This window comes from Delphinus delphis, chromosome 18 (genome assembly GCF_949987515.2).
Source record: "Delphinus delphis chromosome 18, mDelDel1.2, whole genome shotgun sequence".
Lineage (NCBI taxonomy): Eukaryota > Metazoa > Chordata > Mammalia > Artiodactyla > Delphinidae > Delphinus > Delphinus delphis.
The window spans coordinates 47,282,230-47,308,437 of NC_082700.1; the positions used below are offsets into that span (position 1 = coordinate 47,282,230).

General features: G+C 39.5%; 1 protein-coding gene across 2 annotated transcripts in view; it reads right to left on the reverse strand.

Moving 5' to 3' along the window:
* The window catches only part of KLF12 (KLF transcription factor 12), a 449,177-nt gene that overhangs the window by 228,259 nt on the left and 194,710 nt on the right, over positions 1-26,208 (reverse strand). For both annotated transcript variants that reach the window (XM_059995628.1, XM_059995629.1), the window contains exon 3: positions 17,426-17,515. In XM_059995628.1, the coding sequence (XP_059851611.1) occupies positions 17,426-17,515 (90 nt within the window). The remainder of the gene's footprint in view (positions 1-17,425; positions 17,516-26,208) is intronic.

The following is a 26,208-nucleotide window of genomic DNA, read 5'->3' on the forward strand; positions in this document are numbered from 1 at the left end:
AATCTCTTTTTTTTTTCATAGGGAAGTCCTATGCTTCGAGCAGTACAAATAATCTAATTTCTACTATTGGATGATGTCTTTTGGCACCTACTTTCTATTTAACTGAATGAATTTATTGTCTAGTTTCAACTGAATTGTTTTCCATTTATATTGACATTACCTCCAAGGAGTAAAGTCTTCATATTCTATATATACTGAAAATTACTTGATTCTTGTCTTTGCCTTAAAGATTTTACATATGAATTGAGGGTCAAAGCTGTGTTTGCCTTTTTCTTTCCTCCCTCTTCAATGGGCTATGCTGGAAACCCTACAGATACTCTCCTGGTGTCATAAATAGATCATTTGTGTATTTCAAGTTCACTACAGGTCTGAAGATGAGCTTAACATCTCTGTATCCATGGAAAAGGCCCAGAAAAATCAAGAAGGTAGCCTATTGTGTAAAAAGTTTTGAGACATTTGATTAACAAAGGCTTTGCCAGGTTTTTCTTCAATGATTCTAATTTTCCTAAAAACTCCAGACAACAGCAGTACTGTTCTCACCTCAAGATTATTTCAGCCAGACTTAATAACAGTGATAGAAATTATAAGTGACTGTTGCTGTTTTGCCAACAAGAGAAATAGTTCACCAGTTATCACACGTCTCCAAAGAGTGTTCACAAGTCAGGGTTGTTCTACTGCGGCTAAACAAAAAGTCACCTGCCAGGTATTAAAAGAAAAAGGAAAATAGAGAATTAAGCTATTACTATCAATATTATTTCTATTATTCAGAAAAGTTAAAACTACCATGTTCTCAGTAGTTCTGGCAGATTTTTCTGAAACCATGATTATTTATATAAATGTCATTATTCTCCTTTCCTTTAGCTAAGGTGTCCTAGACTTCTCTGTCTCTCTCTCTCTCTCTCTTTCTCTCACACACACACACAGTATTTATGAGACAATTATTTTCCATCTTAAAAAAATAAAACGTCAACTTAAAAAAACAGACACTGGGGTACTTGTGTTGATTCTCACACTAACATTCAACTGTCACCTACACTCATCTCTGATTGCTAAGGACTGACAAAGGCAGATAAACAGCACTGCCAAAGGGACATCCGAGACTGCATTTTAGAAAATGAGAGGGAAAGGGAGAGAGGGGAATAGTGTGACATGGGTCTTTTAAGACTTGATAAAATTTGTTCATTTATTTGTTCAGGTCAGGGGGATACGATCCATCTCTTCTTACAGCCAAGAGAAAGGCGGACCCTTGGACCATCCATGTCAGAGGTGACAGAATCAGGCTTCTACACAGCAAAACCTTGAAAACCGTGTCACAGGAACATAAACACAGAATCTCAGACTTTTAGTCAGGCTCAATGAAATAAAACGAAAGAAACATTTGTCAAGAACCTACTTCACGCATTATCGTAAGTATTGTGCAAGACTTCGGCTAAACCCAAAGCCCTTTGTTGTTTGAGGAAAAAAAATCAGAAAAAGACACCTATTCAGAGGAGTAACTAGAAAAATTTACCCTAGAAAAATCATGTGCTGGGGCTCCTGACTGGCCCGGAGAGCACAGAGTGAATATTAACCCATGGCCCCTCTGCAGGGTGGCTTTATGTGAAGCCCCTCAGCCTCTGCAGCCCCCACCACCAGGCTCTCAGGGGTGAATTCAGAATCTGACACCGCAGCTTCACTCCAATAGCGAGTCCCATTCTGTACAAAAGAGGTGGAATCTTTGGAGACATCATTTAAATGCCAATTTTCATGCCTCCTCTTCTAAGTTATGGCACTTATAAAATCAATATTTTTAAAAGTTCAAATATTTTTTAACTTCCAAATGAGTCATTCACTCTCTTAGTAGAGAAGATGTAAAATAAAATGTCAATGCCTGAAATGTGAACTACTTCTTCAAAGACAGAGTTAAGTACGTTTCTCACAATTCAACGGTAATTGGCTTAGAACTTGAAAACACAGTGCTGGAACCTGACAACGGCAATTCACTGGGCTCCGCGGGAACTCAAAGGCTGCTGGAGAAAGTGGGCCCAGAACTATCCGTATGCTGCTCACTATACTTCTTATGCAACATCCTCACAACCCTCACTGAGTTTTAAAGGAATCATCTGGGCCATTCAGAGTTTACATGCATCCACTAATCAATTTCAGGTGTTAAAAATTCCTAAGCTGCCTCCAGACTGCAACACCCACTGGCTTCTCTAACAAACCCAGTGCACCAGCCAGGCAGACCACACTTTGAAAAATGCTGCTTTCCGTGCCCTAGCTCTGACTCCAGAGACTGACGTAACCTCCCACCAATTCAACGCGGCTCACAGTCTCACCCAGCGTCATACAAGAACCCTGCAATCTCTGGCCATCCTTTGGGATTAACAAACCACACTGCTCCTGAGTGTACCAACTTAATTTCTCAGTTTTCCATTGTGAAAAATGGTGATTGCAAAGCTCTTCCTATTTGACCTTCTCACTGAATTGATACAGACATCAAGCTATAATGCACAGGAAACTGCTCTGAAGCATGAAAAGGACATTCACAGATGTGAAGTGGTACTCAGAGATAGCATGACCAGCTTGTTAAACAGCAAAGTACATCAGTACATAACAAAGTGTAATCTCCTAAAACTCGATATATACACATTAACTTCATATTTTCAGGGTTCTCCCAGGTATATCTACTCAGTGCCCTCCCCCAGCATTTTTTTTTTTAATGAATGAATAAATAAATAACTGAGAACCAAAGATGTTGCAGAAGGGTAACTTATTTTGCAAAACTAATCAGACTAAATCACTCTAACTCGTGAAAGACACAACAAATGGTTCGGTTTCAAGCGCATGTGGTTTCTCTGCTTGAATTACCCAAGTAATTGTAGCTATGCAGAATCAGACTAAATTCACGGCACGTCTACAGTACTGTATGATTTCAGTAAAAAGGAGCGTCTCTAGAATCACACTCACACCATTTTAAGACTCCAGATGAGAACATGACAGAGCAGTACTCTGGGTCCATAAAAATAATGGGCCCAAGGCAATCCCATAGATGATTCCCAAAGTGTTACACAGAATTATAATGAAATCATACTGGATAAATGAAATGGCATAAAGAATTTGAAAGGGTGTGAAGCATGGAACTCAAATGTCTAGCCACTTAACTATAACACAGCTTTTATGTGAACGAGTATCGATAATTCCAAATTTATCTCATCTGGCACAGCCAAACAGGCTTGAAAATCCAGTACCACAGCAAAAGTGGGGAATAACATAAATGAGAAGGTGAGGAAGAGAAGGAGAGAAGCCAGTAGGTCAGCTAAGAGTGGGAGAGTCCCAAAGAGCACGGATCACCCCCAAAATCAGTACTACACCAGCATCCTTCCTTCATAGTACAAGTAACAGAGTTCTGTTGTCCAAACAAAGGGATGAATTATACCTCTTTCACTCTGCCCTCGCTGCTGAAGTGGAGATGATCACTGTGGACAACCAGGAATGTGAGACGAGATGATATAAAGGACCAGGCCCTCAGAAGTACCCGTAAGTGGCACCCTCCACAACTAGTCTTTTGGGGAAATTTAATACTAGGATCATCTTCCTAATAAACCATGGGGCTCTTTCAAGTCAGGCTATATACCTTGATCCCTAACAACCAGCACCATAAATGATTGTTCTGAGACTGAATTAACAAATAAATGTGCTTGAAATCAAGCTGAGAGTTAATATGCATCATGCAATTTGAGCTCAATTAAGTGCTAAATTGGGTGGGTAGTGACTACAGATAGATTCGATAAAAGTGCAGAGAAGAGAGAGATCAATGGGAATGCTTTATGGAAGAGAGATTTTTGTCCTGGGACTTGGAGGATAACCATGACCTAAACAAACTACAGGAACAGAGAGGGTATTAGGTTGAAGCAACAGCTGGCAGCAAAGGGATATAATACACATTAACTCCTTCATCTTCCCCAAAACTCCAGTAGGTAGGTACTCTTATAATCCCCATTCTACAGATGAAGAAAATAAGACAGAGATTTAAGTAGCTTGCTCAGGTCACAGAAAAAATGTTAGAGACAGGACATAAGTACAGCCAGTCTGGCTCTAGAGCCCACACATTTAACCATGGAGAGTCACCAAGGTAAGTCCCAAAATATTTAAGCAGGAAAGTGAGTAGACCTCATTGTATCAGCTGTAAACAGAACCCACTCGGAGGAGTTTCAGTGGAGAGAAATATATTTTTTTAAATATCAGTTCATAAAATCTTCTGGTACATCAGAGAACCAGGCTTAAATACTACATAGCCAGGAACGATGTGGGTGGAAGAAAGCCCAACCACACCTCAGGTCTCCTCCAGTGAAAATTCCACAACTACTGTCCTCCAGCATCTGATGCCAAAAAGTCTGTTACAACCTCTCCCAAAAGCCGGAAGTTCTTGCCACTGCACTCACCCAAAGAGCATCAGCCTTGCACTGCCTCCTTCTCGTGTCCCTCTAGTGGGTGGTGCAACTCACTGGCAACAAGTCGTAGCTGCAAGAGAGTCTAGGAACTACAGGGTGTTTTGGTTGTGTTTTTGCTATTTGTAAAGATTCTATCAGGGGAATTGGAATCACAATATGGAAGCTAACAGGAAGTCAAGATGATAAACAAAAGATGTCAGGCAATCACAAAGGGCCACTACACATTCTGATAATGGGCAGGCTGAGAAGTTTTCGTGAATAATGTCAGCTACATAAAGGAGAGTCAGATCATGTAGGTAAAACTTCATTTCATTTGGGAACAATTTACTCTTTTCTAACAAAGGCCATAGGTCTCTTATAATAGCAAGACATTTCACAAGACATAAAGACAATAACTCATGTAATTCAAAAACTAATAATACCAACTACTTGGTGACTGTTTTCCCCCAGTGATTTCAGAATGTTACAGCATAACAATATGCATCATTTTTCCTATACGAAAAAGCAAAAGATACTAATTTAGGAAACTGGTCACATTCCATAGCATGTACTATTTTTGCCTCTTATAGTTCTCCTATACTTCTGTAGATGAAACATTTTCCAAGACAATGGAGATTTTGAATGGTGGCAATATAACTTTGTCTTTGTGAAAATAGGAGTTTGAAATAAAATACTTTATAAATATTCACTAGAAAAGAGTTAGTTTAGTTTTGTTTTACAAAATAGAAAGTTATTTTTAAACCACTACTCCTTTAACTATCATGGCCACATAATGTTTCTGAATAAAATTTCAAGTGCTTTCTACAGTAACAATTGTTTCTTGTTCTTTATGCTTAAGGAAAGTTAGCTGCATACAATAAGATATAGTATTTCAAAGCAAAATTCAAGAATACGGAACTAAAGATTTATTTTTAAATGTGAATTATGCATAAAGGCAGGTATTAATAACACAATATATATTATTTCTCTTGTGTAAACATAAATTGACAGTTCCATTTTTTAATTGATAATGGTGTCATATGAAACAGTGTGACTGTGGAGCATCACCAAAATCCATGTGAATAAATGAACATATATTTTAATTTACATATGCAATGTACTTTACATAATGAAATTAAGGAGAAATTCAGACTTAACAATAACAATTCCAAGAGCAGTTACTTTTTATTGATTACTTAATACACAGTGTACTATGTTAAGCATTATGTATATAATTTCATTAACCTAGCTGAACTCTATACCCTTTATTACACCTGAATTTAAATATAGGAAAATGTTTCACATCCTTCTCAGAAACATTTCAGTCATCCAAAAACACTGCACAGAAATGTGAATATACCCCCAAGAACAATAATCCAAAGAGGACAAAGGCAAAATCTCCACTTTTACATATTTATGGAATGTCAACGTGGAAATCAGAAGTCACTGTGGCAAATAAAATTTGGTGGGAGGGAAATGAGAGCAAATTGAGGGTATACAGTCACGCAAGGTGAATGGAAAGAGATAACTGTCTCTACATCTATTTTATGACTTGATAAAACAACAGACATTAAGGGTTTTGTCATATCATTGGTATTTATTTACCATATTAATAATGATGATGGGTATGAAAATCACGTTCCTTTGCAAAATAGTTGATGGTAAAGACTGAAGAAATTTTCAGCAAGATATATAAATTTTTAGTAAGTACAATATTCACTGGGGGAAAAAATATGTGATCTTATACCTGAGAAGGTCATACGTATGGGTGGGAAAATAATGTCCAGACTGTCAGGTCCCTAAAAGGTGCCAGTAGCCGTTGCATTGTTCATAGAAAATACTTCACCTCAAACACTTTGCCTCTTTATTTTTTTCAGTAAATAGAGTAATATATTGATGATTCATTTGTAAATGGTTTGAATACTCATCTTTATATGAAATTTATCACTTGAAGTGACCCAAGAGACTTATTCTACTACCCTGTTATAACTGACTTAGCCAAGGGAGGTTGCAGATTTTAAACCCACAGTTGTATTAATTTCTTTCAATCTGAAGGTAAAAAAAGTATATAACTGAGGTCTTTAAAAAACGAACCTAAGAACAGTACAGTCTTTATCTTAATTGTAAAGAACAGTAAGATTGTCTTGTTTAGCAGATATAGGCTTTAAGACTAAATAATCTCAATCATTATCTGCATGGCTTTATTGAAAAAGATATAATTAGTCATGACAAGAGCGTAATAGTGAAATTAAAATTGGAAATAGAATTGGTCATGGAGACTATGAGTCATCTGAACTTCACAGCTCATTTATGACTGACGAGAAGTACATATTTCTTCATTAAGAAAATCTCCGGACGACATGCCCTTAAGAGAAGAAAAAGGACTGACCAGCAGATTAGAGACAAATTCATTTTTCCACAGGCCACAGACACGACCATTCAGCAAGACGTTAAATTGATCAAAATTATCACCAGGTCGAATGTGCCTTGGTGGCAAAGTATATATTTTCCTCAGTGATGACTCTGACATAATTTGTAAAGCAATGAAAAAAAAAGACAACTGTTGACATTCTGATGTTACATATTTATGAAATTCTGGGTTCTCAAAATACTAAGACAGAGAGACAGTTTTCTAGAAGGTGCATCTAATGTGTGCTGTCAGCTCTGCTCAATTTGTTGATTTCTAAAATTGATAGACACACAGTGAAATAAAATTTTGCCAATGTGATGAGCAGGGAGTATTTTTGCACATTTTTACTTACTATTAAATTTTTGAAAACGTTATTTTATATTAAAACAAACATACACTAAGTAGTAAAATATTTTTTAATCCTATGTAATTAAGGTAAAAGAGAGATTCCAAGAGTTCATATTTATTTCGTGCTACTGTGTTCACTGGGCATTGAACCTCTGTTGGTAAATCTGCATTTATTGGAGTACTGAATTAAAACTTTTCATAAGATCTAAAATTTTTCTTAAACATTAATATTGTAGTGGAAATTATTTGAAATCAGATCATTTCCAATGTGATGACTAGTTATAATACTGTCAAGGACAGCTTGCAATATGAAAAGATTCTGATTCAGAATACATGAACTCCAGTTACATGCCTGTTACTTACTGGTGATATGACCTTGGACGTACAATATCTCTGCAATTTTAATGACTAATAGGGCTAATATTATATTGACTCAAGGGTTTACTAAGGTAAAAAAGCAATTTGGATTGTTGAATTGACTCTCTTATATTATGAGATGTTTTATCTCTGGTTCCCCTTGTCCCTAAATCTATTTTCTCTAATAATAATACAGGCACTGCAGTTTTGTTTTTTTGTAATTATTTGGTGTATACATGATGCATCTTTTCCTATCCTTTTACTTTTTGTTTGTTTAAAAGAATGTCTATTACAGAATTATTAATTTCCTGGAAGAAAAAATTCTAAACTATTAACAGCTTTTATTTCAAGGTAGTGTGATCATGCCTTTTATTTTTTTCTCGATGGGTTTTTTATATATTTGAATTTTTCAATGATAAAAATGTTACCAGACATAAGAATTACGTTTCTGATCTGGATGATCGACAGGACCCGCAATCTACAGGACTGGGATGACTAAACACAGACACAGCTGACTCTGGAACAGCATGAGTCCTCTTCCGCGTCAACTGTTTTCAACAGTAAATACTACATGATCCACCTTGCTTGAATCTGGGGATGCGGAACACAGATATGGAGGAACGCCAGATATGGAGGGCTGAATACAAGCTATACTTAAATGTTCAGCTGCTCAGAGGCTTGGCACTCATAACAACCCCTGCCTGGTTCCTCAACTGTAACCTCACTTTTCACATAAAACTTCTTCCTCCAGAGTCAGAAGAAGGGTGTTGTCAAAGCCAACATTCATTTAAGAAGCGGCCGTTTTAAGTAAAAATAGGGCCATTACTCATATTACACATAGTTGCTGCTATAACAAACAGATTTTTTAAAAAGTCACTTACCATTTGAACTGCCTGAAGCAATTTCTGCTGAAATTCTCCTTCAGCCATTCAGTTTAGTAATCCATACTAAACTGTCCCTTGGACAATTGTAAACATCAGCTCCCTGGAGTTTTAAATGTTTTTTTTTTTTATTTTTCATTGTGGTAATGAATACATACTATAAAATTTACCCTCTTAACCATTTTTATCTGTGCAGTTCAGTAGTGTCAACTGCATTCACGTTGTTGTTGTAACAGAGCTCTACAGTTTTTTCATCTCACAAAATGGAAACTCTCTCCTCATCAAACTACTCCCCATGTCCACCTCCACCTGACAACCACCATTCCATTTTCTGTTTCGTAATTTTGACTACTCTTGATTCTTTTTCCTTTTAACCTATCTGTATCTTTAAAGGGAGTTTCCTGTAGATAGAATGTAGTTGCATCTTACTTTTATTTCCAATCTGACAATCTGTCTTTTAGATGAAGTGCTTAAACCATGTGCATTTCATACAATAATCAAGGTGTTGTGTTTAAATGCACTACCCTGCTATTTGTTTTCTATTTCTCCTGTCCTTTGTTCATTTTTCCTCTTTTCTTGCTCTCTTTTAAATACAGTTGAGTACCTTTTCAAATGTTTCCAATTCATCTCTACCATTGATTTATTAGATACTATCTGGTTGTTTTCTTGTGTGTGTGTGTGTGTGTGTGTGTGTGTGTGTGTGTGTGTAGGGGGGCTGCTCTAGGATTTACAGCGTTACACCTTTAACTTAACACAGACTACCTTCAAATGATACCACAACTCTTCACACACACAACAGTATCCTTCCTTCCATCCTCCCATTTCTGTGCTACTGTTGTTACTCATTTTCCTTCAATATATGTTATAATGTATTGTTATTATGTTTGCTTTGAGCAATTTTTCGTCTAAAATTTTTTTTAATCTTTATATTTGCCTAGGTATTTGCCATTTTGAGTGCTCTTCATTTCCTTGTGTTGATCCAAATTCCTATCTAGTGTCCTTTTACCGCTACCTAAGGAAGTTCTTTCTTCAGCCCTGAATGGTGTCTGATAAGAAGTCTGATTTTTGTTCCACTGTATGGCAGGTATATTTCCTCCTTCTCCCCTGGCTGCTGTTAAGACTACTCTTCATTACCTGTTTTCAGCAATTTGATTATTATATGCTTTGGCGTGATTTCTTTTGCTTGGGGCTGAACTTGGATTTGTGGGTTTATAGTTTTCATCACGTTTGGAGCATGTCCAGCCATTTCTTTGTTCAAATATTTGTCCTGCGAGTCCAATTGTACATGTATTAGACAACTTGGGATTGTTCCATAGGTCACTGAGACTCTGTTCAGCTTTTAAATTTTTTTTCTATATGATCGATTTTGATTAAATGCCACGACACTGTTACTTTTACGTTATTGAAGGCTAGATCTGTCCTCCTTTGAGACTGTTGGATTCTGTTCTGGCACAACTAAGTAACCTGCAGATCAGTCTGATCCTTTCTGTCATGGAAAGGTCCAGACCAGACTATTATGGAACTAATTCAGTTCTATTACTAAGCTGTGGCCCTTCTGAGACCTCTACCAAATGCCCATGTATGAAGAGGTCTCTCCCATATGGTTTCTGTGAATTTTATGTGACATCCAAGAATCGTTCCACCCGTTGCCATCCTTGTTCTTTCCTTGCCTTCCTCCTCACACAGGCAGATCATTACTTAGCAAAACCCTTAAAGGGACCAGTTTGAAGATCCCCAGAGCCCTCTTTGTACAACCCCGTCCTCTCTGTTATTGTTCTCTTTAAAAATTAATTGCCTTGACCTCTCCAAATTCCAAACCCTGCCTGCCTAGCTCAGTGTGACTGCTAGACCCTCTCTGGGTCCGCCCTCCCTCTTTGCCTCCAGGCAGGAGGTTGAGGCAAGAGTAGCATCACCCCCTTTCTCGTCCCACGTCCCAAGGATCACAGTCCTTAACTGCCTATTGTCCAATACGTGAAAAACATTTCATGTATTTTGTCTGGCTTTCTAGTGTTTACGGTGGGAGGTTGATACCCATAGCAGTTAATCCCTAACAGTCAGGAGCAGAAAGTCCTCCAAGGGCTACATAAGATATTTTTGTGAGGCACTTTATAGACTCTGAATCAGTATATAAATATTAGTATAAGAAAACACACCTAGACACAGAGAAATATACACCTCATGCTCCAGATTTTTTTTTTCCTGATTCTACTACAAAGACTGGTACATGAAGGAGAACACGATCGTTCATAAGCTGAAATATTTTGGAAAGGTTAATTTCCCCCAAATCAAGATTACTCAGAGCATGAAATTTCTTTAAAAAAATGTTCCTTTTTACAAAGCACTGACCCTGTGCAAATGCAAATAATGCTTGGAAAGAATAGCATTTCACATTCTCCTCAATTAATACGACTGCAGTCAGAACCGGTCATCTGTGGATACCAAGAACTAACACTGCACAGAGGGGTCAAGGGTGTCTGGATGGCAGGCGGAAGGGAATAAAGTTGAAGGAGAAAGTACATTGCTAATGGGAAAGAAAGGGGGCAGAATTATCAGCTTCATAGCTTTGCCCAGGGCAGGCCCCGAGGAAAAGGGTCTGGCTGCCTGCTATATTTCCCTTGGGTACTATCTGTAATTACTATCACAGCTCATTGATTTTCAATTCTTTCTATTAATACATTTACTGGCCATTCTGACATTATTAAAATCAGTCCAACTCTGCTTCTACAGGAGGACAGCTCTTCCCTAAAATATGAGTTTTGCAAGTGCAGATATTTTTTCCTGCTTTTTAAAAAAATAATGGTCTTCTTGTATTAGCAATAACGTAGCTTCTGCGTATGCTTTTCTTTGAAGCCAGGTAGTGACATGCAAAGAGTGGACTACGGATCAAAAGATCTCAAGTAGTGGGTCATCAGAGAATATTAAGAGATAAGCAACATCATATGTCTAAGATAATTCTACCGATTTACTAGCTATGCTGGCCCCTGTTCCCAAGGTAGAGGGGGTAATAATGAGGCACTGTGGAAGGGAAATGCAAGTGGCATTTTTATAATGCCTTCTCGTGCGCGTCTGATAGTCATTAAAGTAACACTGTCTTACTAAGCCTTGACACACTAATGTATATTAAATCTTCTATGTTAAGTTAAACATAGTGGTTTACTGAGGAAAAAGAAGTTAGACGTGTTGTGGAGTGTTTTTCTCTAAAGCCACTGAATTTTAATGTAACTGCCTGTCTCCAATCAGCACTGCATAGCACACATGTAGGTTCAGCTACAACACTTGCACCTGTTTCTCTTTGTTTATCAAACCTAAGAATTGGCGGCTTTTCCAAAATGGCACCTGTCTCGAAATCTCAATTCTGCCATTGACACTGGCTCCCACTTACAATAAAGAGCATCTGAATTGATCGCTCTTTGTTGAGCTCTGCCTAAGCATCAGTTCCCTGCGCTGGGAGGATGAGGAATAACGAGAAACAAAAAGCATTAGCTCTGCTCTTAAGGACGTGACAATATAGTCGCCTTAATGGCGCTACTTCTCCTTGATACAGAAATGTCTTCAACACCTTGCTATGTCCTACTGAACGGTTTGCAAAAGCACTGCAAGCCTCCAGGGGAAAGAACCATTATTCTCTTTTGTCCTACCTCTAAAATTAGAGCGCTCAGAGATCTCTGGTCCGACCAGGGCTGATATTTTCTGCTAGGAAGCCATGGAACCATACCTATCCGCCGCCATACCTGTCCCCTCCCCAGCTCCCGGGCTGTGGTAAAGCGACCTTAGGCCGTCTCCCACTGTGTAACACAGAGGGGTCTTTTATCACCCAATTACCAACTGCTCGGAACACTTAAAATGGGCAGAACATCCCATCTCCTTCTCTCCCTCAGCCACGCTATTGCCACCTCCCTGTGCCTACAAGCCCGCGGATCAGGGCTTCACCTGCCTCTACAAAGAGGAGAGAGAGGAGGAAAAACCAAGGGCTCCAACACCCTTGTGGTTGGAGGAAGGACTCAGGTCCGCTCCATCCCTGTGGCAGACCCCTCAGGCCTTAGAACACGAGGAGCGAGGGTGACTGAGTGAGGAATGATTCTTTCCCGTCTCCCTCTGATGCCTACGTATTTTTCATATTTTTATTGAGAGAGCTTTTTTAAACATTTTACTTTAAAGAATTTCAAACATATATAAGATTAGGCAGAAGAGTTAAACAAGCCCTCTTGCACCCATCATCCAGCTTCAGTAATGATGGAACCATGACCAATCTTACTGCATCTCTATCCCCATCCATTCCACCCTCCCCTTTTATTTTGCAGCAAATCCCAGCCATCGAATTATTTCATCTGGAAATATACCAACAAGTCTTTAAAGTATGTGAACTCAGACTCCTTTTTTAAAAATTATGGCCAAATAGCATTATCACACCAAGCGGTATCACTTCTGTGTTAAAATAATAACTGATTTCTGGCTTCATCATTCTATTTTTTTTAATTTTTTTTTTATTTTTTTGCAGTACGCGGGCCTCTCACTGTTGTGGCCTCTCCTGTTGCGGAGCACAGGCTCCGGACGCGCAGGCTCAGCGGCCATGGCTCACGGGCCCAGCCGCTCCGCGGCATGTGGGATCTTCCCGGACCGGGGCACGACCCGTGTCCCCTGCATCGGCAGGCGGACTCTCAACCACTGCGCCACCAGGGAAGCCCCATCATTCTATTTTTTTACATGATAAAATCTAAGCAGAATTTGCAACGTTTCTCCAGATATGCTTAAATAAAAATTAAAATAAAAAAACAAAGCTTAAGATTTACCTGAAGTCCTCTCTTAGGATTACAAATTAATGCAGATGTTGAAACCTCTACTAAGTACCTATGAGAACTGCAGCAACGGAAAGTGAAGCAATGGGGCCCTTTATAATCCTATTGTTCGTCAAAAGGAGAACATTTCTTGAGCACCCACCACATGCAGTCAGGCCCTTGTGAGGCTGGATGGTTCGCTCCACCTCCCAGGTGAGGAGGAACAGGTGGACAGAGACGGCTGAGGAAGCATCTTAACTCAGGTCTGTCTCACTTTAAAGTCTGTGCATTTCTACTTCCACACACAGGCAGTTTCATTGCAGTATCACTCTTAGACTCGTCACTGGAAATGCTTTCGCTCACTCCATGCCTGTGACCAGAATCAAAGACCGTCAGACTGAATTTGGAAGGTCTCGTCTCTTAACATCCCCACTGCACAGAGGAAGACACAGAGGCCTGGAGATGGGCAGTTCCTTCCCAATGCCGTTCCAGCTAGGGAGCTGCAGGGCCAGGAATAAAATCACGTTTTATGTCTTTGAAGTGGTGCCTGTTCTCTGCACACCGCCTTACCTCTGGGTTTACAAATTCTAGCATTCCTCTTCCTGCTTTAGTCCTGGGCTTAATAACACCTTAGAACATCCCAAGGCTGAGAGCACACTTGAGAAGCTCTTAGAACAGCAGGACACAAGCACCAAAGGTCACAGACAAAGTCACTCCACGCTGTGCCCCTGAAGTATATCACAAGAGCACATGACCTTGCCACGGACCACGCGGCAGCATGCGCTGTATCACCAAGAAGGCTGAAGAAAACTTAGGTCACATTTCAGGAGACTGCAACAATGATCGACTTCAATACCACAAAACTAAGGGTTCCAAAGAGAAGCAAGGCACACAGAGATGGTCTGAATTAGCCACTCTTATCCATCCAGTTCACATGGCTACAAGATGAAGACTGCCACCAAAGGGAATCTATTATTTCCAATATTTCCAATTCTTATTTTTATGTTCACAACAACCCTATGAGGTAGACAGAGCAGCTTTATAAGCAGCTATTGACTAGTTTCATATTTTGCACCATGCCAGTTACAATGCCTGGACAAGTTTAATAAAGCACGTATTTTCTGAGCACTTGCCAGGAACTATGAGAAAAACACAAGGGATAGTTCTTGCCCTCTGAGAGCTTAGAATCTGATTAAAGAGATGGGGCCACGTACACACCACGGAACTATTTAGAGGAAGAGGCAAGGCAGCCAGAACTTTTCAGAGAAGAGAAAGCAGAGTGGCCAACCTCGGCCTGTTCCACAGTCTTTCTTTAAGCTCTGAAATGTGCTCATCTAGTCCTGAATTCCTTGGAGAGGAGGGGGCACATGCAGAGACCAGCTGACAGCCGAAGACCTAAGGGACTATTTATGACAAGAAAGAGGGAAGGAGCAGATGCCTTCATGGTGCCCTGAGACAGGAGGTCCATGTAAAGTAGCAGATCTTTACAATATGCCTGTAGCCTGAAAGGCAGACTGGCTCTTTTTCCCCTTAACGCTGATGGAAGAGTCTCAGAACTAGGTTTCCACAGTGATTAGAGAATCCCACTAACGCGCAAGCTTCAGGCTTTCCCATTCATTGTTGTGATGCACAGTTACATTTCTATAATGCTTTGTTCACTGTAACTAACATCTCATCTTTTTCAAAAGCCCATAATCACACATGCGATGATTTTAATGTCACCAATATGTTCACATTTTCTTATGAAGAATCAAACTTCAAACAGCCTTTAATACTCAATGAGGAGAGTTCTGTAAGACGGAAATCAAGAAATCTTCAGAATCCTAGCACTCCTTATCTAAAAGTAGTTCTGAGATTCTGAAATTACACAGTATTATCACCCATCCCATCACCCCCAATAAAAAACTCCAGTAAAGGGACGAAAAATAAAGTTCACTAAAATTCAAGATTTCAGCTGTTTAAAGAAGAGTTGATTTAAAGTATTACAAACGACTAAGTACAACTTAATTGTATTCTATAAATAGTTAAATCATAATACATTCCATTCAACACTGTGGTCTGCTTCTCTTAAAGCTTTGCTGTGAAAGAGAACAAAAGTTTGCGTGTCATATACTTAAGAAAAGTATATACGAGACTAAGGAAAAGAATAAATGAAGTTTCTATTCCCCTCCAACACACACATTCTAAATTAGGGTTAAAGTACCAACATCGGCTCCATTCACAAAGAAGAAAACGGATTTTAATGAACAGGCATTAAGTAAAACCTAGAACCTACAATTTTTCCTGTCCCTATTTGAGGACAGAAAAATACTTTCTATAAATAATGTGACATGAGTTTCTTATTCACACTGTAAAACTCCTGGGAATATTGGCTTTTGTTTTTTGTATACTTACACCTTTCATGCAAACCTTACCTTAAAACTGAAAAATGATAGTAAAGGAGAGAGAAGTACCTAGATGTTCTTACAGATTCCCAGGACTGGTGACAACAATGCACTATTCCTGGCTTTGCCTAATAGCCCAGGTAACATATTCTGACTGGTTTTCTGTACTTTTTTGCCTCCCTCCAACATGTATGACTTGAACAGATTTACTGTTATGGAAGAACATACTGTGAAATAAAAGCGACACTGTGAAACATACCATTTTCACTTCTCCATCAGGCTGCCTTCTCCAAATAAGATGTTACAGTCTGTATGTTTTGTTAAACTTAAACACGGGGTATGTAGGAATTTATTTTATTAAACTGATGCTAATGCATTTAGATTAAGAAAACAGAACTCCTAAGAAATAAAACACATCCTTCTGTGGTTTGGTTAAGAAAACAAAGGTAAAGAACTACTTAGTTTGGAGGATATAGAGTTTAACTTGATGAGTGTCAGGCTAGAAAATCCAGGTGAACACATGATTTTTTCTAAAGGTTTGTCTACAATGAACAAGCAATTATTAATAACCAACACATAGTCTTTTCTTTCATGATGCTCTACTGCCTAAGTTTGGGGTTGAATCTCTGTGACTCAGTCATTATGTCACGCAGACTGTGGGGTTATGTTCTCGGTTGACATACTCCACAATGTGCATTTCAGAGCTACCACAGTCTACGCTGAACATAAAGATGAAATGATATGCTCTACGGGATGGGGGTCTGTTTCAGACACTGACTTACACGGAAGAGAAATATATCATGAGATGCCATACACCCTGCCACATAGTGCTCAGGAATGGGGACGTTACTGGAGAACTCTCTAAATGCAACCATCGAGATCCCTGCCCTCGAGTGTCCTCATTACAAAATAATTTTGGTACATCAGTATCCTAACCTCTTGAATGGGGTCCCAGAGGAACTCATGCGTACTGACTGTTGTAAGAGTGAGAGTTTATTAACACTTAAATTTGATTGCTCAATTACAAAACACTGCTAATGTTTTGTTTTGGTTTTTTTGAATAAGGGATACACAAATAAGATTAAGATTAAATATATATTTAATCGATGTCCTTTTTGCGGTCACGTGTACTCGCCTCTGTGATGCTGTTTTAGTAAGACAGGTAGGCAGTGCTTTCTCCCTTAAATACAAAAGGTGGTCAGCCAATGCTGCAAGGAATCACGTCGCGGTGATTATGATTTTTACTAGTGAAGCTATAGATGTTAACAATTATAAAATCACCCACATCGTTTTAAAAAATCTAGCTGTGTTCTTAAGTCCTTACACTTTCAGTAGCCATAAACTGTCAATTTGGCTACGTTATTGCTCAATAAGCTTTCTTTTGCTTTTATGTGCTTTTCAAACTCACTATCAACTATAAAAAAGGGTAAAAACAAATGTCAAAAAGAGAAATCCATCCCAAAACAGTAACATTCCCATAACTGTACTTTATTATTTCCTAACTTAGCAAGAACCAAACTACCTTGACATTGAGGTTAGAGTCCCATCTTATTTTTTTAATTCTTCCTCTGCGAGTTGGATTTGAATTAGTTTTCCAAAACATTCACCAATTTAAATAAAGCCGTGTGGTCACTATGCCTTCCTAAATTCAAGAACTTATCTTTTCTAAGTTAGTAATATTTGAGGTTGCAAATGGGTGAGAATCAACCATGGTCTCAGATGATTTTTACTCAAGAGAGAAAAGCTGAAGCAAGTGAAAAATCAGCAGTGTTCTGCAAACCTTAGAACACTCTGGAGGTAAACACTGCCACTCTCTTAAAGAGAAGGGGGTGGGGCATCGTCGGAAACTTCTGCTTACCCCTTGTTCAGATTCCAAAAGCTCTGTTTTGACTCTGACTGCCGGCATCCCATCAAGCATTAACATTCTGTTCTCAAGGGTGTTGATATTCTGAGAATAAAAAAGAGAGAGAGGGAAATTCAGCTATAAAGCGTTCAGAAGAGGACAGCTAGTAGAGTCTGCCTTCATTGTAGTACATTTAGTACTGCTAACCTAATTTTTTAACAATATAGTATAATTAAAGGAGAACATCAGCACAGCCAATTATCCCCCCATGCTGAACTTTCATTTGAAATAATGACCAAGAACTTGAATTAATCAGTCTGATTCTATGACCCCTGGGTTGGAGGTCAGACGGTAATAAACTGGAGTAAGGCAACCTTACGTTAATTTATACGGGGCCAGAATAACTCATCACACTTGCAATCGTGCAAGGAAATACCAGGCAAGTTTCTTTCTTCCTTAGCTCTGGAGGTTGTACTGTATACAGAAATCCATAAAGGAAAAGACAGATCAAAATAATTTATATACTCTCATACTACTGTCAAAGTGGAAATAACTTTGAATACAAGATACTATAATGCTGGAGAGTGAATTCCGGTATCATGGTATATCTGATCAAATGAAAATTTCTACCTTTCAACGGCAAACATCTGCTTTAAAAACAACTAACATAAATCTTGGATTAAGAGTGAATTCTTAAGCTGAAGTCATAATCAAAGAATAAACGACAATTTGGTTTCTGTTCCAGTATATGTTTGCCTCCATTTGACACCTCTTGAAGGGAAAACCTTACTTCTATTGTGGTGCAATAGAATTTCAAACATCTATAAAAAGATTAAATCAGGGTTATTTTTTGACTAATTTCCACAGCTTCAGGGATTTTCTGAAGTCAACAACCTAGGAAGGGAGTCAGAAAGCCACACATCAGTGCTTGCTTCAGGCCAAAATCAGCCTCCTGCTTTAAAATATGTTGAGAATGCCAACTTTACCCTCAAACACTGACTAAACCAAGAAATTAAAATGACTAAGTCTGACTGAGTTTTTAGACTAGTGTCTTTGCTGTTATAGAATGTAACCACATGACACTAAGGTGGTCTTATTAAAAGATAGAGACATTTCTAAATGTTTTGCCTACATGGTGACAAAGGTTAAATATCACTTCTAAACCTTCAGGTTTTCGCCATTCATGGAGTTGCTTTTCTCCCCAACAGACAGTTAAATAAAAACAACTCTCACTTCAACACATCATAAATTAAACGTTTTTATTACCAAATAATACCAACAGAGTGCAGTATAGTGAAGCTCTAATTATTTCTCCCATTTCTTGACTCTCCTTTTTGTTTAAGAAAAATACTCTGAGAAATAAAATGTATGGGGCTTCTTATCACAAATATTTGCTCAGAGAAATCAACGGCAAGAAGAAAAAGCAAATTTACGCTAGAGCTAACTAATGAGCATTTAGAAATCCCATGCTACCTAGTCTGTTAGGTAATAAAAAGAAGAAAAATTACTGTCATGTTCCTCTCTTAGAAATGTACAATATTATTAAAACTGGCAGAATACATCATTGTTTTTACATGTTTGCTTTTGACTTGTCCATATTTGGGGGGGGGGATTTTTGCATCCTAATAGCTTAGAACAGAAGGAACTATGGCATTACTGGTGAGCTCAGTGCATTTGTTCCAAGCTTAAAATCCTTTCGCGGAGGCTGGTGGGTTGTTTGCATATCAGGCATGGACCTCAAATCCCAATGTGTCACTTGCTTCCATGCTTGGAAGCAGCCAGCTTGGTTTGCTACCTCCCAACCTCAGGAAAGCCTTCCTGCTGCCAGCAGCCCTCAACTGCCGGGCCTTTCACAGCAGCATGGAATCCACCCTAACAAAGCCTCCCGTAGGCTGTTTGGTTGGTAGACAATGAAGGATGAGTTGATACTGCTTCCTACCCTGGAGGAGGTCTTGCCCAGATGGAAAGGGAAGAAGATGCCTTGCAAAGACAAAGAGCGATTCTGGAAAGGCAGGTTTAATGAACTGTTAGAATCTGATTAGAGGCTAATGTCCCTTTTAGTGCTTTGTACCAATTTACAGCTGATAGACTTCAGCAGTTTTCCTCGCTGGCTGTGATCAACCCATTCATTTAAAAAAAAAATGCAAGCTAACCAGAGTCTTTGAAGTTAAAAACGGATAAATCATAAAAAGCTGACTGGGTTCACATGCTATTTAGTACATTTAAATATCACTGTTTGCATTATAATTTTTGTTGTTGTTGTACTGGAATAATTCTAGATCGTTAAAGACAGGGTTACACTTCAGTTTCCTATAAAAGTGAAATAATTAAACACATTTTCAAGCATTTTTTTAAGAAATGAAGTTTGCCCGGCAAATATTTCTCTTTCCCTGATTTTTCCAGGATCAGCATAGCACACCCATAATAAACACCATAAATAACAATGTTCACAGCTAAGGAACCCAATCCTTAATTATTAAACTCTTGCAACTAGTGCAGGTTCGATCAGTACATATGCCTGAAAGTTATACTGTATATACATGAAGCATATTAATCTCTGCATTCCTGATTCTGACCTTGTTTAACCTAAAGAGAAGGGCCGAGCATCACACCATATTCCAGACCATCCAAGAAGGTGTGTGGTTTTTACGGAGCACATGGTAACTATACAGCATTGAGGACATAGTCCTTGGAACAAAATATCGACAGATTTATCTCTCTAAGCTAAAAATCAGATATATACAATCTCAACGGACTTCAGACTTTAAATATGTAATAAACTCTAATAATTTGAAGTTGCTGTCAAACATATCTTGTCGTGATCTTGATCAAAACGCATTTGCTGGGGAATCCAATGGCTCAATTGATTCCCAAGAGGTAAATAAGATTAGTCATCCATTTTAGTAACATGGTACTCTCTATGTTGTAACAAATATTTTGATATTATACAACCCTACATAATTTATGTATATGTGTTTATATTCATGTACACGTATCTATACACTTATGTTACTTATTTCATATGAGTAAACTATCAATTACAGACAAATTTATCATCAGATTTATTAGCTGGCTGTTGATCAATTACACGTGCACTGGGTGAGAACGGTACTCTGGATACTCCTATTTCCCAACAAGATTTGGCAACACAGCAGTCCAGCTGATAGTAGCTCTCCCAGTCAAAAGCAGTATAAACACAACTGTCAAGAGACCTTCAAGATGGCGGAAGGGTAAGACGCGGAGATCACCTTCCTCCCCACAAATACATCAGAAATACATCTACATGTAAACACAACTGTCATCAATCCTAGCATCTCACAATATTTTGAATGGAACCTGCAGGAAGGAAAAGGACTGATGCTCAATAATCCTCTCTCATAAAAATATAGAATGGGGGGGACTTTCCAGGGCAACTACTACCATCCACCCTCCTACTCCCAGAATGCAGGTCTCTTTCCTCTCCCTCCTCCAGACCGTGCGTCATCCACTTTGCACAGGTGGGGTAATAAAGAGCCAGCTAGTCAACATTCAACAGACCAAAGTTTTCAACAAGGCTTCCCTTCATAAGCCAAAAATATCTACTGGGATTTGTTCTGATTTCTCAAGATACAGGACATATTCACTTAAACATATTTCCATCTTGAATCTCCATGTTTGGCTACAGGTAATGAAAAATATGAATTGCCCTCACCCCTACCCGTGTTATGTTCAACAGTGATCAAAGGGACATTTGAGAAGCAATTCAGGATTCACTGCATCAAGCTGATTAAGGCATGTTCAGAAAAGATTCTTAACGGGTTATAATGCAGGCATACCAACTGGTTAAAAGTATCATCCTCTGAGTACTTTTTCCTACAGAAAAAGCAGAAGAATCAGATTATAAGGAAATTCGCCTTTTGCTTGAAAACCACTTCATAAAGAAGTCAATCTCTCCCCTTTCTTGACTCACTTCTACCATAACAACAATAAAAACCAACAAAAATAACAACTGTTTTCCAAGCCTGTATGCCAGTTCAACCAATAGGTCCTTTCTTCAGAGAAAACATAAGTGTTTTATACTACCCCCAAATTTGCACTGTAATGCAAAAGAATGAGTGAATCCCTGCTCTTCATAAGGATTGACACACCTAAGAGATTAGAATTATGCCCAGCCAACAGTTTCCATTATCTATTGTTATGCAACAATAGGTAGCATAACACAGCTACCATTTTATTATTATCTTGCTAACAAACATAATAACAGCACCTACTATTTGCCTATTTACTATGGACTAGACCCTGTGCTAAGAGACGTGTACTCATTCAGTCCTTACAGCTACCCAAGAGGTCAAGGCTTTATTATCCGAAGATGAGGCATCTGAGACACAAGGAGGTTAAACTGTCCAAGGTCACACGATTAGTAAGTGGTGCAGCTTGATTCCAAACTAAAGGAGCCTGAGCCCAACCAAGCTAAGCTGCCAACCACTAAACCCCTCTCTCCCTTCCTCTCCCTCTCCTTCTCTCTCCATCTTCCTCTGTGCGCTCCCTAAATCGACGTGGAAAAAAACATGAGCACCTTACTGAAGGCCCCAACAGAGGAGCTCTGGAATCTCAGTCGATGGCTCCTCTCAGGGCTGAACTGATTTAGTCACTGAAAGGAATGCGCAACTTCTGGTCACCGGTGAGTATCAACAGTTCGGGGAATAACAATAAGAGATCAAATAAGCCCCTGGTTTCAAAGCTATTTCACTTATTTTTTTCTTTAAATGAATCTTTCAACATATTTCCTTAGCTTGATAAGATTATACATTCCTATCCTAGAAACATCTCATAATTAATTTAGCAAGTCAGTCCCATCCTGAGTTCAACATCCAGAAAAATCTATGGTAATCTCATCTGCTACCCAGTGTTTTGAAAATATTCATATCCTAGATGGCTCATGCGATATTTTCACAATAGTTTCAAGTACTTGGATTATACAGGAACTTCATCTTCGACCTTTTATACTCAAAAGAGATACATTCGGGCCTCACATTCAATTTATAAGTGCTTAGATTAAGTGTAAAATTATATTTTTCTAAACTCACATACCCTCACACTGGTAAGTCAATTTTGTAGAGGGCATATGCATAATTAAAGTACCTCTGATGGTACAAAATAAATATCAGTTGAAATGTTGACTTTGCCATTCTGGCCCAGGCTTTCATCTTCCCTTGCTTTGCAGCACAGGAGAGTGGATATCACACTGATGACCATATTTTACTGGGAGAACTAGAATCCAAACTATAGACCTACTGGGACTTGCAACTTAAATCCCCTTCAGTGGTTTCAATGATCCATATACACATTATTCTGAAATATCTGTCATCAGTCTAAAAAACAAAACCCTTCCATGATCACCTCACATTGAAACATGGAACCGTGTCTTTCATAAGAATTGGTAAAAGCTGCACATGCAATGCAGCAACTTATATTTTCCTGATAGCAAGAATCATTGTTTTCGGGCTTCCCTGGTGGCGCAGTGGTTGAGCGTCCACCTGCCGATGCAGGGGACACGGGTTCGTGCCCTGGTCCGGGAAGATCCCACATGCCGCGGAGCGGCTGGGCCGGTGAGCCGTGGCCGCTGAGCCTGCGCGTCCGGAGCCTGTGCTCCGCAACGGGAGAGGCCACAACAGTGAGAGGCCCGCGTACCGCAAAAAAAAAAGAATCATTGCTTTCTATGTTGGTAAAGTGCTAAATTACCACAACAATGGATCGTTTACACTAATAGTTTTAGAAATGTCAACTGAGCTTCTAAATAAGTCTTCCACCCCAGCATTAATACAGATTGTAATAAAAATTATTTTGTCATTCATATTCTGAAGAGCTGCACACACTTGGGGGTCATGAGTGGGCCAAATTTCTCCTTAAACACGCAGTGACAGGTCTCTGCTATGGCAGTCATCTCATTCTATCCGTGCCACATTCACGAACCATGAGGCACTACAGGAGGTAACGGGCAGAGCCAGGACTGGAGAACAGAAACCAGGTCAAAAAATCAGGCAATTATCATGGCAAGAGACGTGCCAACTGACCACCAACCAAACCCTAGAGAGGGAGCACAAAACTTCAGCTCAGCTGCGCAGATATTAACATCCCAGGGAGAGATCAAATGTGTAGGAACCGGTATCAGGATGGGCTAACAAGTGGTCTGGATGTCAGGTAAAGTATAAGGGAATTATTCAGTCATAAAAATGAAGGAAGTCTTGCCATCTGCAACAACAATGGATGGACCCCGAGGGCATTATGCTTAGTGAAATAAGTCAGACAAAGAAAGACAAATACCACATCTCGCTTAGACGTAAGATCTTAAATGCACACACACACACACACACACACACACACACAATACCAAAAAAAAAAGAGAGAGAGAGAGAGAGAGAGAGAGCTCATAGATACAGAGAATAGATTGGTGATTGCCACAGGGGTGTGTGTGTGTAGTGAGTGAAGGTGGTCAAAAGGTACAGATTTCCATTTATGAAATAAATAAGTCATGGGGATGTAATGTACAGCATGGTGACTCTATTAACAGTATATGTCAATTATAGCTCCCACCTCCCCCCAAAAAAAGAGGATGAGAAAGAAAAGAGAGAAGTGAGTTCAGTCCTGGAAAAGGAAGCCAGAAATAAGATTCTCTGAAGGGAGCAGGGCTAGCTGAAACTAATTCTGGGTGCCTAGCCCCAGGAGAAGCCAGAACTGGGTAACAGATGCAGACAAGAATCAGAGAGCTAGCCACGTGCCCAAGCCCAGGCACACACATGGGCACAAAAACCAGGCACCAGGAGGCTGGGCAGAAAGGCCGATGCAGTACACAGGACCCACACATGGACAATTACACTTGCAATACAACCACAATATGACCACAGCATCTCAAAATTTTTTAAATAATTATACAACAATTATAATAGCAATATACACATAACCATATTCGAACAATGATAATAACAGTAACTACTATTTACTAAACACTTACGTACCAAGTGTTGTCTCATGGGCTTTACATTTGTTATATCACTCGTTCATTCAAAAAATACCCACTGAGTACCAGGCACTGTCTCGCTTTTTAGGAAACATCAGTGAACAAAATGGGAAACTTATAGAGTTTCATTCTTTTCTTTTTTACTATGTCCATTTCAGACAAGAAAGTTCAGGTTCAGAGAGATTAAGTAATCTGCCCAAGGTTATGAAAATGATCGGCAGTCTAACTCTGGGGCTAATACCTATTTTCCATTGCTACCTGGGATAGAGATTCTCAACTGCTCGGTACTCTGACATTGGCTGCAAAGTTTGGATGAGCCCAGAAGTGTCCAAGCCACTCTGGCTAGTGTACTTCAAGCTCCTGTTATATCAAAAGGCTGGGAACCAGGGCTGAAGTGGGAGCAGCAAGGCAAGGGCAGGCTGATCACAGACACACTGAAGGGAGATGGTGTTAAGGTCATCATGGAGTCTTTACCCTGTCCTATAGTGGGTACCTCTAACTATTTACCCAATGTGCCTCTAACCAGTTACCCAACCCTGTTTTCCACCATTCTGCTCAGGGTACATCTCAACCATGTGAAAAATGCTCTCTCCTCCAGGCATTCCACCCTTGTATTCGATTCCACCCTTGTATTCATCACTACCTGACAAATTCTTTATCTGTTATTACACTAGCATGTAAGTTCCAGGAGGGCCATGACATTGCCTTTTTGTTCATAAGTCCCTAGCCCCAAACTTATAACTGTGTCTAACACATGCTATGTGCTCAGTAGATGTTTGTTGGGCTGATGAAAGAATAAATGTAAATAAATCTAAAATCAGTTCATTCCCTGGGTTCACCTGACCCAGGTGATATAACTGATGGTTGAGAAACAGATGGCAAGAAGAGCATAAGCAAAATCATAGGGCAATGAAATTCTCCATGTTTGTGAACAATAATAAAGGATTTCATGTGGCTGGAACACAGGATTTATTGGAGGAGAAACTGGAGATGAGACCATATAAGTAACTTGGTGTTAGGGGGCAAAAGGTCTTATATGTTATGGTAATTCATTTATTCATGCAAAAATGTTTCTTTAATGCCTGCAATGGGCTAGTTGCTAGGGGCCCTAGTGAATAAGAGAGAAAGATTCCCTATCCCAAGAAAACTTGAGGTAAATGGGAAAGAAATGTGTTTGGGTATCACACAGCAGGTGACGGGGCATCATGAAGCAAAAGCATAATGTGTTTAAGCTTTGTGTTTAGAAAGCTAGCCCTGGACTTGCTTTGGAAGATGGCTTATAAACAGATAGAATTTGATGCAGAGGGAAGAGCCACCAGTTCACAGGCTACTGCAACAACTCAGGGGAGAGCTGGGGAGAGCCTGACCCAAAACAGTGGCAGTGGGAATAAAGAGGAGGAAAATTATTTGAGAGAGAGTACACAGGAAGAATAAACAGCTTTTTTTTTTTTTTTCGGTACACGGGCCTCTCACTGTTGTGGCCTCTCCCGTTGCGGAGCACAGGCTCCGGACGCGCAGGCTTAGCGGCCATGGCTCATGGGCCCAGCCGCTCCGCGGCAGGTGGGATCCTCCCGGACCGGGGCACGAACCCGTGTCCCCTGCATCGGCAGGCGGACTCTCAACCGATGCGCCACCAGGGAAGCCCATGAACAGCTTTTGATGACTGACAAGAAGGAGGAAGTGTGGGGTAAGAGCTGAGAGGATTGTCAAGGATGGCACTGATTTTCTACGTTGTACATGAAGCTTGAGGCAGGAAGCCCAGCAGGAAAAGCCAAACGTGTCATATATTCCTCCAATATCC